The following is a 12,349-nucleotide window of genomic DNA, read 5'->3' on the forward strand; positions in this document are numbered from 1 at the left end:
AGAGAGGACAGTCTCTGCATATCCGAAGCAGAAGCCAGTCTGGGTCACTTAGAATGCTTCCCTGCATCACCCCAGAGAGCCCATTTATTTTACATTTGAAGGGACTGAGGCTCAGACAGCGACTTGTCCAGTCTATGGCAAAACTGGGACTAGCACCCAATCTAGAGCTTCTCTCCACTGATGTGCAGCTACCTCTGTTTTTCCTTTTTTCCTTAACTGGTCTGTAACTCTCCTGTGATTCTTAGCACCACTGACTCTTCTTCCAGAGAAGGAATGAAAAAAGGGAACCCAGGTATAGAGATTATTTCCCTTTTGTGCATTAACAATATCAAAGATAATAAGCCTTGAAATTTAATGCATTCTAGAAGAACCAGTAGGTTCCTTGGTTTAGAGAATGATTATTTTCAAACTTCTCCTTTTACATTTTTACTCTCAAAGGTTGTTGAGTGTTTTTCCCTTCTAAACTAACAGTGACTCAGTTCAAGGTGCTAGGGTAATCTAAATTCTGGATTTTACTGAAGTTTGAGGTCATCCTAAAGCTTTTTCTACATTAATTACATGTTTGGTTACTCTAATGAAATTTGCGTTCTAAATTCAGCATTTTCGGGCACCTGGGTGGCTCAGTTGGTTAAGCGACTGCCTTCGGCTCAGGTCATGATCCTGGAGTCCCTGGATCGAGTCCCGCATTAGGCTCCCTGCTCAGTAGGGAGTGTGCTTCTCCCTCTGACCCTCCCCCCTCTCATGTGCTCTCTCTCATTCTCTCTCTCTCAAATAAATAAATAAAATCCTTTAAAAATAAATAAATAAATAAATAAATTCAGCATTTTCTACAGTCTTTATGGAAGGTGAGACTTAAAAATAACTTCTACTCAGGTGAAGTGACTTAGCAAAGGTCACACAGCTCATTATTGGCAGAGCTGAGACTGTAATGGGGGGCTCTTCTCTTTCTGATGGGGTGAGGGAGAGTCAAAGCCATTATAAAAAAAGATACATCTTCTAGAGAGTTATTTTACTCAGATTTTATTTTTCATAGGATGTGAAAGAGTAGTTCTTATTATAATAAAACACCAATATATTTTGAAGAAGAATGGAAATGAACACTAATTCTTAAGGCAAAACATTAAATTTTAAAAAAACGAAACAAAAAACTCGAGGCTCGGATATATGCTCATTCTCTACCAATAGGAGGGCCTGGGAGGAAGTAGGAGAAGGTACTGCCCTGCATCCCACTTTGTGCCCAGTGTGGGTAGCCTACTAAGGTAATGTGATTGTTGGGAGCTGCAACTGAGTTGGATTCCATCAGAACATTCCTTTTTTGTGAGTTCTATGGGTGTTTTCCAAGTATGGAAAAACTTGGAAAGTTAGCCAGTGTCCCCAAGCAGCCACCATTCTCTTGCCTTCCTGCCACCAGTAAGCATGTTTTCAATAACATACTTCCCAGGCTTCTAGTTTAGGTTTGTGGGCCGTGTTCAAACCCTGTCCAAGGAATGAAGAAAAAGACCAGATCGTTTTTACATCCCCACGCAAGAACGTTGGTGCCATAACTCTGCCTTCCCCCACCCCCTCCCCCTTCTCTCAGCCCCCACATTATTAAGGTTACACATTGTCTCCTCTGGTCACAGGATTTAGTCTTCAGCTGTGGTTTTGCATGTAATATAAAGCTAGTTCTTGCTATCAGAAACTTGATATTTGGGGACAAATCCAGTTCTGGCTAGAAATAACATGGTCACAAAGCTTTTTAGTATGTGTGCCAGTAAATTAACAACATAAAGATAACAAGAGTCTATCACCAAATGATTGGCTTTGAAGGCCATTTGCACATTAACTTTAAAAAGAGGCTTGCCTGTGCGTTTCCTCCCCCTTCTTCCCCACTTTGGCAAAGTCGCATTAATTTTATTGAAGGTTTTATTTTCTGCTGAAAATGCAGGAAATTTAGACAACTCTCTTGGAATCCCCCCAAAACTAATACAAACAAGATACATATGCTTCTCTTAAGGAAACTAAAAATAAATGATTTGAAACTATTTAACTGTATAAATTCCCTCTTAAAAGGAAAAGGAAGTTTATATAATGAGGCAGCTCTGAGTACTGTTGACAGGGTAAGATACTCCCGTGACTGCCAGCTTGTCTGTTAGACATGAAACCACAGCTTAGCACAGAACTTGTGTAGTGGTCATTACCAACGTGGACAAAGACCAGCAGCAGCTGAAAATAGGACCGTTTTTTTTTTTTTTTTTAAAGATTTTATTTATTTATTTGACAGAGACAGCGAGAGCAGGAACACAAGCAAGGGGAGTGGGAGAGGGAGAAGCAGGCTTCCCGCTGAGCCGGGAGCCCGATGTGGGACTCGATCCCAGGACCCTGGGATCATGACCTGAGCCGAAGGCAGTCGCTTAACCAACTGAGCCACCCAGGCGCCCAAGGACCGTTTTTTTAGGATACTTGTTTTAACATTTGAGATTTTCTATCACAAAATAAGGATTTTTTTTCTTTTTTCTTTTTTTTGAAAAGAAAGTCTGATCTGGGATCCATTTCTGGAATGGAAGCTGTATGTACAAAAAAGAAAAAAAAAAAACATGAATGAAAAAGACGTGATATTCTCCACGTATTTTGCTGCTCTACCAGTGAGCCATCAGATTTTATCTCTGACAGCTCATTTTGACACAATACAGAGGAAACATGGTTGGTTTTTAAAACATGTCTTTTTGTAAAACCTTGTATTATTCCATAAATGTAAGCCAGCTTTTCTATACATCTCCTCTCAGGGACCAGTTTTGTAAATTAATGGAAGTGGGATCTGGGGCTTATATTTAACACTAAGAAGTGTGATTTCTAAGTTCTTTGTAGTTACAGTAATTGAATTTTAATTTATCAGCTTTAGAAAGGCATTTATCGGGGCGCCTGGGTGGCTCAGTCGTTAAGCGTCTGCCTTCGGCTCAGATCATGATCCCAGGGTCCTGGGATCGAGCCCCACATAGGTCTCCCTGCTCTGTGGGAAGCCTGCTTCTCCCTCTCCCACTCCCCCTGCTTGTGTTCCCTCTCTCGCTGTGTCTCTCTCTGTCAAATAAATAAATAAAATCTTAAAAAAAAAAAAAAAGAAAGGCATTTATCTTTTTGTTCTTATGATAATGTCTAAGATTAAAATGATTTTTTTTCTTTCAGATAGATTGTTTGAAAAAACACTCACATGGTACTTATTGTGTGTTACACACTATTTTAAGGACCTTACAAATGCTACCTCATTTAATCTTCATGGGGAAAAAAAATCAAATAGCAACCTTCTTTAAATACCATTTGAAACTCTGACACCCAAATGGTGATGTGATTAGATAACATTTAGGTCTGTTTAAATACTGATAATTAGACGATTTTGTAATTGTAAAGAAACTCTAATCAAATTCATGGTAATTTTTCATCTTTTTACAAGTAGTGATTATTACCCATTTAATAATGCTTTTTAGTGTAAAGGATTTCATTTGCCTATTGTCATTCATAGTATGTACCTGCACCAGAATCCGATTCAGTCGTGGTAGCAACTTAAAGATTCAAATAACTTGCAAATTATAATTATTGGGATAGTTTTCCTTGCGAATTAAAATTAACCAAAATTTGATAATAGATAATTAGATCTGTTGGAACCTTCATGCTGTGAAGAAGTTCTTGCCATCCAGAAGAGACCATGTGCAGAAGAATCAAAGACCCTGAGAATCCCCACACCCTAGCTGTGCCCCCCACCCTTTTCCTCACAAGCCAGCACCAACTTGCCAGCCATGCGAGCTATCATACCGGGAGATCCTCTCTCCTCCAGTTGAGCATCTCCATGTGAAGCCATGCGGAGCAGAGACCTGCTGGCCCCATCAAGCCTGGCCCAAATTATTAGCAGGACAAATGGTTATTGCTGTTCTAAGTTGCTAAGCTTTGGAGTAGTTTGTTACACAGCAATAGGTAACTGATTTAAAAGTCACAAAACATGATGGTAGGAATAAATGGAAATGTACCAGCAATAACAAATGTAAGTGAATCAAACTCACTTAAAATTCTATCAGGTTAGAGCTACAAATTATAAAACCTAGCCATATAGTTGCTTTGAACTATATATGTTTTCAGTAACACAGAAAGTTTGAAAATTGAAGGCTTGAAGATTATAGATATACCTGGCAAATGCTAAAAAAAAAAAAATGAAGATGGTATAGCAGTATCAGTAAAACATACACTTGAATAAACAACATGGATTAAGAGAAACAGTAGATCATGATAAAAAATATATTTTAAAAGATGGCAATTGTGAAACCTAGAGTTACTCTGAATATATGAATCACTTGGAGGAATTGATAAATCCTTTCTCATTTTCAGAAATTTTGACATAACCATTCAGAAGTGATGAATCTCTCAGACAGTGAGTGTTAAATGGAATAACTATACATTTGGGTGAGAATGAGGGCAAGAGCCTTCCTACATTGTCAGTATACATGTGTTGTCATTGCTCTTTAGGCAACGATCTGGCAACATCTATTAACAATACAAATCCAGTATTTTCACCAATGCCTCTCCTGGAATCTATCCCAGAGAAATAGAAGGACAGATCTACCAACATGCTTATTGCATCCTTGCTCATAGAAACGAGGAAACAAATAAATTGGATGCCCGTCAGTAGGAGAATACATTTTACATATGCCGTAAACCAATAATACATTGCTACTATTTTGCTTTTGAAATCAGTTTTCTTTCAGAATGATTAAAAATAAAAATGTCGGAGAAGCGGCTGCAGTGCCCAGTGGAGGAGGCAGGAAGCCAAGCGCGAGCAGGGGCTGGGTGGGCACTGTGACCGGGATCACCACCATCGAGGCGGTGAAGCGCAGGATCCAAGTTCTGTGGCAGCAAGAGGAGGAGGAGGAGGAGCCGCAAGATGACGAAGAGGAGAGGGCCGAGCACCTGCAGCAGGAAGGTGAGGGGGAAAGGCGGGCCCGGAAGCAGGCCGAGGCCGAGGCGGCCTCCTTGAACCATAGGATCCAGCCGGACTGTGCCCAGGAGCACCTGCAAAAGCTGGAGGAAGCAGAGAAAGCCGCTGGTGAGTGTGAGAGAGGTATGGAGGTTATTGAGAACCAAGCCTTAGAAGATGAAGTACAGATGGAACTCCAGGAAATCCAACTTAATGAGGCCAAGCACATTGCAGAAGAGGCAGATCAGAAATATGAAGAGGTGGCTCAGAAGTTGATGATTATTGAGGAGGACTCAGAATGCCCAGAGGAACGAGCTGAGCTGGCAGAGTCCCGTTGCTGGGACATGGATGAGCAGATCAGACAGATGGGCCAGAACCTGAAGTGTCTGAGGGCTGCTGAAGAAAAGCACTCTGAGAAGGAAGACAAAGATGAGGAAGAGATAAAGATTCTCGTGGATAAACTCAAGGAGGCAGAGACCTGTGCTGAGTTTGCTGAGAGACTGGTAGCCAAGCTGGAGAAGACAATTGATGATTTGGAAGATAAGCTGAAATGCACCAAAGAGGAGCCCCTCTGTACACAAAGGATGCTGGACCAGACTCTGCTTGACCTGAATGAGATCTCAAGCACCCCAGTCCGGCCCTGCCGCTGCTCCTCCCGTGACCCCCCGACTCCACTCCAGCCTGCCCAAAGCGGCCTTGAAACCGAGGGCTGATCTCTTAACTGGAAGGCTGCTTTCTCCTTTTGCCGCCTCTCCTACCCCAACCCCTGTGTCTTTTTTGCCAAACTGTCTCTGCCTCTCCCTAGAGATTCCAGTTGGGCTTGAGGCTGAGCACCTTTGGGAACAGTGTCTAAGGGAATGTGAGCACAAAGCAAAGTGTCTTTAAAAGCATGTTGTAATGTACACATTTTATAATTATCTTTTTTGTTGTTGATGTAGCGACCATTTGTAAAACATTCCAAATAATTCCACAGTTCTGAAGCAGCAGTCTAACCCCTTCCTCACATTTGGAAAGTAGCTTTTCAGCTTAATGCATACTGCCCTCTCCACAGAGGAGGGAAAGCTGTAGGGGCCCGCCTTACTGAGAGCCAGAGCCTGGACGCTTCATTGCTCTGTCCAAAGTACCAGCCAAATTAGAAATGTGGTTCCAGGAGGAGTTGGCTCAAAAAGTGGGGCTCAGGGTTTCCGCTTTAAGGTATCTTTGAGCAACTTTATTTTTAATTTTTTTTTTTCCTGTCAGATGTGACCAAGGGGTGGCTTGACCGCTTTTCAGCACTATAATGGCGCCACTCCCTTTAGATCGGCTTGCATAGTTTCTCTTGAGCCGTCTACCATAATTCTGATCTTTATGTCTCCGTATTTCCTGGGTTTTCCCCTCTCTGGCTGCCTTCAAGATTTTCTCTTTGTCTTTGGTTTTCAAGGTTTAAGATGATGTGTCTACATGTGTGTTTTTATTTTGTTTTGTTTTGGGTGGGTTTGGAGGATATTCTCTGAGCTTCTTGGACCATTGTTCGATTCTTTCATTATTTTAATGCTCAGCCATTACGTCTTCAAGACTCTGTTAAGTCCACTGTTGAACCCCTCTAGGTGTTCTTTACTAATACCATGTATCTTTTAAATTCTGGCATTTACATTTATCACTTTCTTATAGTTTTCAACTCCACTGAAATTCCCCATCAGTCCAAACATATGTAGATTCATAGTAGATTTTGTAAATCATAGTTCATTTAAATTTGTTTGATATTTTTACTATCTTTGTATCAATCTGATACTGCAGATTACTTTGTCTCTTGGGTGTGGGTTGTTTTTACTTGTTTGTTTGTCTCATACATTTTGGTTGAATGCTGGACATTGTACTCTGTATACATTGTATGGGCTGAGATAAATTGTGTGGGAATAAGCATAGCTTTTTATTTGCTGGAACAGATAGTAAATATTTTTTACTTTGTGGGTCATACAGTCTTTGAGGTAGATTATCTGTCACTGTCATCTGTCAATAATAGATTAATTTTTTAAATTAATATTTACATGGTATATCATTTTCCATCCTTTTGTTTTCAACCTAACTATATTTGAAGTGAGTTCTATTTGAAATTTCTTATAGGTAGCATATAGTTGGGTCTTATGTTTTTTATCCACTCTGTCAATCTTTGATTTTAATTGTTTAGAACATTTGCAATTAATGTAATTATTGATAGATATGTTAAAGCTTGATTCTGCTATTTTACTCTTTTCTCTTTGTTCCCTCTTTTTTTTTTTTTCTAAAGATTTTATTTATTTATTTGAGAGACAGAGAATGAGAGACAGAGAGCATGAGAGGGAGGAGGGTCAGAGGGAGAAGCAGACTCCCCGCTGAGCAGGAAGCCCGATGCGGGACTTGATCCTGGAACTCCAGGATCATGACCTGAGCCGAAGGCAGTCGCTTAACCAACTGAGCCACCCAGGCGCCCCTTGTTCCCTCTTTTTAATATGTCTGTCTTGTCTTTCTGCCTTCCTATATATACTTGAACAGTTTTTTAGAATTCCATTTTGATGTATGTATAGTATTTTTATGTGCCTCTCTGTGTAGATTTGCTCTAAACAGTATACATGCATGACTTGTCACAATCTAGTATTGTTGACATTTAACATTTCAAGAGAAAAGTAGAAACCTTTTCTGTCTTTACATCCCTTTGCCCTCCCTGGTTTATAATATAATTGCCTTATATATTCCCTTATATATGTTGAGAACCACATAAGACAATGTTACAATTTTTTGCTACAACTTTGAAACATAATTTAGAAAACTCAAGAGGAAAAGGAAAGTCTTATATTTACCTGTATTTTTGCTCTTTCCGTTGTTCTTTCTTCCAAGAGATTTGTTGATTGTTTTTGCTGTCTTGTAACTATTTCATGTTTAGATTCCCATAGACTGTTGACTGAGGAAAAAGAGACAAAACAATAGGCTATTTATCTGTAAACAGAAAGATTGAAATGACAGTGTAGAGAAGTGAGGTCATGTTCTGAATTAGGCACTTTTCTTGGACTTGGTAAGACCCAACCACCACTTTACACTGTGGAAGTCTCATGATTTAGGGTGATGCCACTGATGAGAAGGTCAGTAAGGATCTAGTAAGTGAGGGGCTGAGGAAGCCCCAAATTTCCTTCCAGATTGGCAAGTTTGTAATTGATTATGTTCAGTTCCTAACTGTGACCATCTGAGTTTAAAAGATTTTTACTCAAATACTTTATAGTAAGTGATAAACCTAATTCTAAAGATTCTTGACAAAAGTCATCTAGAAGGGTTCTTTTGCATTATCTTTTCAATGTTATAATTTTATTTTTTTTTAAGATTTTTATTTATTTGTCAGAAAGAGAGGGAGCACAAACAGGAGGAGCAGAGGGAGAGGGTGAAGCAGACTTCCCCCCTGAGCAGGGAGCCCAGTGCAGGACTCGATCCCAGGACCCTGGGATCATGACCTGAGCCAAAGGCAGATGGTTAACCGACTGAGCCACCCAGGCATCCCTAATGTTATAACTTTAAAGCAGTTACTCTTGTTCTGATTAACTCCGTGTTAAGGAGAAAAACACTATGTGTGTGGCTTTTCTTTCTTTATTAGGCACAAGACCTGAATGTCATCGAAGAAGTGATTCGAATGATGTTAGAGATCATCAATTCCTGCCTGACAAATTCTCTTCACCACAATCCAAACTTGGTGTACGCACTGCTTTACAAACGAGATCTCTTTGAACAGTTTCGAACTCATCCTTCATTTCAGGATATAATGCAAAATATTGATCTGGTAAGTGTAAATGGAGATATTCTGGTTCTTTTTAAGTATCAAAGCAGCAAATGTTGAACAAACCTTGACAAAAACTACAAAAGTTAAAATCCCTTCTTTTTTCTTTTTTTAAAGGTTTTATTTATTTGACAGAGAGAGAAAGCACAAGCAGGGGGGAGGGGCAGAGGGAGAGGGAGAAGCAGGCTCCCCGCTGAGCAGGGAGCCCGATACGGGGCTCGATCCCAGGACCCTGGGATCATGACCTGAGCCAAAGGCAGATGCTTCACCGACTGAGCCTCCCAGGTGCCCCAAAATCCCTTCTTTTAACATAAAGTATATTTGTAGTCTATTCTGCCATAAGAATTATTGTATTCTGTGTGTATTATACACCCACACATATATTTGATAGAATTGAGATCATACCTCATACAGTTCTGTATTCTGCCATTTTTACTTAGCATTTAGATCATCAGCATTTTCCTGTGGTATCATCAATTCTTTGAAAATCTCACATTTTAACTTGTATTATGGATGTCCCAAAAGAATATTTAACCATTATCCCATTATTGCTCATTTTGGGTGTTTTACATCTCTTACGTTACTTCATAATTCATGACGAGTTTGTAAATAAATCTTATCTCAACTTTTTTCAGTTATATTTTTGGCGTAGTCTTAGAACTGGAATTATACTAGTTTTTACTGTCAGAGGATATCTGTATTTTTAAGACTCAACAGATGCTGCCTAATTGCTTTCCAGAAACATTGGGCAGTTTATGCACCTGTATATCATCTTATATTTACACACCTGATCTATGAGAGGGTCTGTCTCATTACATACAGTCTTGCAGCTTTGAGTATTATACTTATTTTAATATTTGTGTTTTTATACCAAAACTGGCATTTCTGTTCTAGTATGGCAGAACATTTTTCACAGGTCTGTAAACTTTTACTTTCTGTCCTTTCTAAAAATGTTTTTGCTAAATTTTCTGTTGCTGTATCAAGCAAACCAAATACCATGAACAGGTAGCATTCAACCCTGGAAAGCAACTCACATTTCCTATTGGTAATTTATTTATTGTAGTAGAGCAAATGAGTAGGAAAAAAATCATCCATATATAATAGGATCGTCTTATTAAATGCTAAAGCTATTGTATGAAAACAGTTCTGAGGAAACTTTAAGTAGGATGTTTCTCTTTTTTCCTTTTTTTAAAAATTTTAATTCTAGTATAACTGATGTATCATGTTATATTAGTTTGAGGTATACAATATAGTGATTCAGTAATTCTATACATTACTCAGTGCTCATCAGGATAAGTGTACTCTTAATCCCCTTCACCTATTTCACCCATCCTCCCACCCATCTCTCCTCTGGTGACCATCTGTTCTCTATAGTTAAGAGTCTGTTTTTTGTTTTGGTTTGCCTCTTTTTTCTTTGCTCATTTGTTTTGTTTCTTAAATTCCACGTATGAGTGAAATCATATGGTTTTTGTCTTTCTCTGACTTATTTCATTAGCATTATACCCTCTAGGTCCATCCATGTTGTTGCGAGATTTCATTCTTTTTACGGCTGAATAATATACCATTGTGTATATGTACCACATCTTCTTTACCCATTCATCTAGCAGTGGGCACTTAGATTGCGTCCATAATTTGGCTATTGTAAATAATGCTGCAGTAAACATAGGGGTGCATATGTCTTTTTGAATTCGTGTTTTAATGATCCCACAATCATTTCTTGAGTAACTAATCTGATTCACAGTACCAGGCACAAGAGTAAATGGAAGAGCCAACATCCCTGCCCTTGTGTTACTTACATTCAAGAAGACGTTCAGTGATTATATTCTCATACAAGTATAAATATGTGAGTTCGGTCATAAGTAAGCATATGTACATACCTTTTTCTGGGATGGACACCTGGAAGTGGAATTGCTGGGCAATGTGTATTATGCCAGACTGTTTTCCATGGGGTGCTACCATTTGACTCTCTGACCGGTGGTGTGTGAGAGGTTCTGTTACTTCCCCTGAACACTTAGTTTTGTCAGTTTTGTGATGGCACCTCATTATAGATTTAATTTGTAATTTCTTGATTACCATTGAAGATGGACATCCCCCCACCCCTCAGTTTGGATTTCCTCTTTTGTGAGTTTCTATTCAAGTCCTTTGCCAGTTTTTCTGTTGTTTATCTTCGTGCAGATACTTGATGTATTCTGGATTCTAGGCAGATTTCTTGATTATGTGTTAAAGACATCCAGTCACTAGCACAGCTACAGACTTTCAGACATAACTCTAAAACTCCTCTCAAAATGGCCAAGCAGATCCGATAAAATTTTCCTTTCTTTTCCATCCTTTTCTTGGAAACCTGCTGCCTGCTTTCCGCCCCAACCATGTTGCACTCGGGTTCTCCTGTCCATCTGCAGCATCTTCTTAGCAGTCTCCTTCACTTGGCTCCTTTGGTTGACATTGCCTCCTGTGTCTTCCTCTTTTTTGGTTTACTGCTTCACGTTGGCGGGAGCATAGAAAAGGGTATGGGGGCGCCTGGGTGGCTCAGTCGTTAAGCGTCTGCCTTCGGCTCAGGTCATGATCCCAGGGTCCTGGGATCGAGCCCCGCATCGGGCTCCCTGCTCAGCGGGAAGCCTGCTTCTCCCTCTCCCACTCCCCCTGCTTGTGTTCCCTCTCTCGCTGTCTCTCTCTCTGTCAAATAAATAAATAAAATCTTTAAAAAAAAAAGAAAAGAAAAGGGTAGGAGTGAGGTATATTTCATTTTAATTTTCAATTTATAGATAAACCAGCTTAGGAAGATTTTTACTTGCTCACAGTCACACATTCAGAAAGTCATAGAGCCAGGACTCAGACCAGGCAGTGTGATGATAAAGCCCATGCCCGTGTTTGTAATCATCCAGCCTAACTACTGTACCCCTTCGCTAATGTTCCCACAGTTTCTCACTCACTGCCTGAAAACATCTGGCCATATCCACAGACCTGGAGACTTCACCGTTTACTTTCTCTCAAAATCACTTCTGATGTCATATCAGTCTTTGTTCCACCAATGATAGAACTGAGGATCTGTCTTAGTAACAAAGTGATTAACAGTTGACATCCTTAAAAATATCTTGGAAAGACCGTATTAGTTTTTGAAAAGACACACAATAACCATGAAAAGGGTTTAAACTACCCCCATTCAAAACTCTTAGTCTCCTTTGAAAGAAGTGAAGATCAGGGTGAAGGTGAGGAAACAGAAGGGACCTCACTGTGTATCACACGGTATATGACCATGGGGAAATGGAAGCGGGGTGTTAATTGGACTTACGTCCAGTGCTCACTTGCCTTTGGCTGACAGAAGAATGGGCCATTTACACTTTCAGGGAAAGTGTTCAGGGAAAAGGGCATCTTATGGTAAACATTTGGCCATATGCTGTTATGCGCTTCTTAAAACTAGACAAATCGGGCGCCTGGGTGGCTCAGTCATTAAGCGTCTGCCTTCGGCTCAGGTCATGATCCCAGGGTCCTGGAATTGAGCCCTGCATTGGGCTCCCCGCTCGGCGGGAAGCTTGCTTCTCCCTCTCCCACTCCCTCTGCTTGTGTTCCCTCTCGCGCTGTGTCTCTCTGTCAAATAAATAAAATCTTAAAAAAAAAAAAAAACTAGACAAATC

At 40.0% G+C, this 12,349-nt stretch overlaps 2 protein-coding genes across 2 annotated transcripts in view; both read left to right on the top strand.

The window, feature by feature from the left end:
• The window catches only part of DYM (dymeclin), a 342,707-nt gene that overhangs the window by 269,757 nt on the left and 60,601 nt on the right, over positions 1 to 12,349 (top strand). The window contains 1 exon segment of the mRNA XM_021686111.1: positions 8,538 to 8,720. Coding sequence (XP_021541786.1) covers positions 8,538 to 8,720 — 183 coding nt within the window.
• On the top strand, positions 4,732 to 5,652 carry LOC110576922 (tropomyosin alpha-3 chain-like). Its single transcript, XM_044921237.1, has one exon. It carries the CDS (start codon positions 4,732 to 4,734, stop codon positions 5,650 to 5,652), a length of 921 nt encoding a protein of 306 aa, XP_044777172.1.

This window comes from Neomonachus schauinslandi, chromosome 14, assembly GCF_002201575.2.
Source record: "Neomonachus schauinslandi chromosome 14, ASM220157v2, whole genome shotgun sequence".
NCBI classification, from domain to species: Eukaryota; Metazoa; Chordata; class Mammalia; order Carnivora; family Phocidae; genus Neomonachus; species Neomonachus schauinslandi.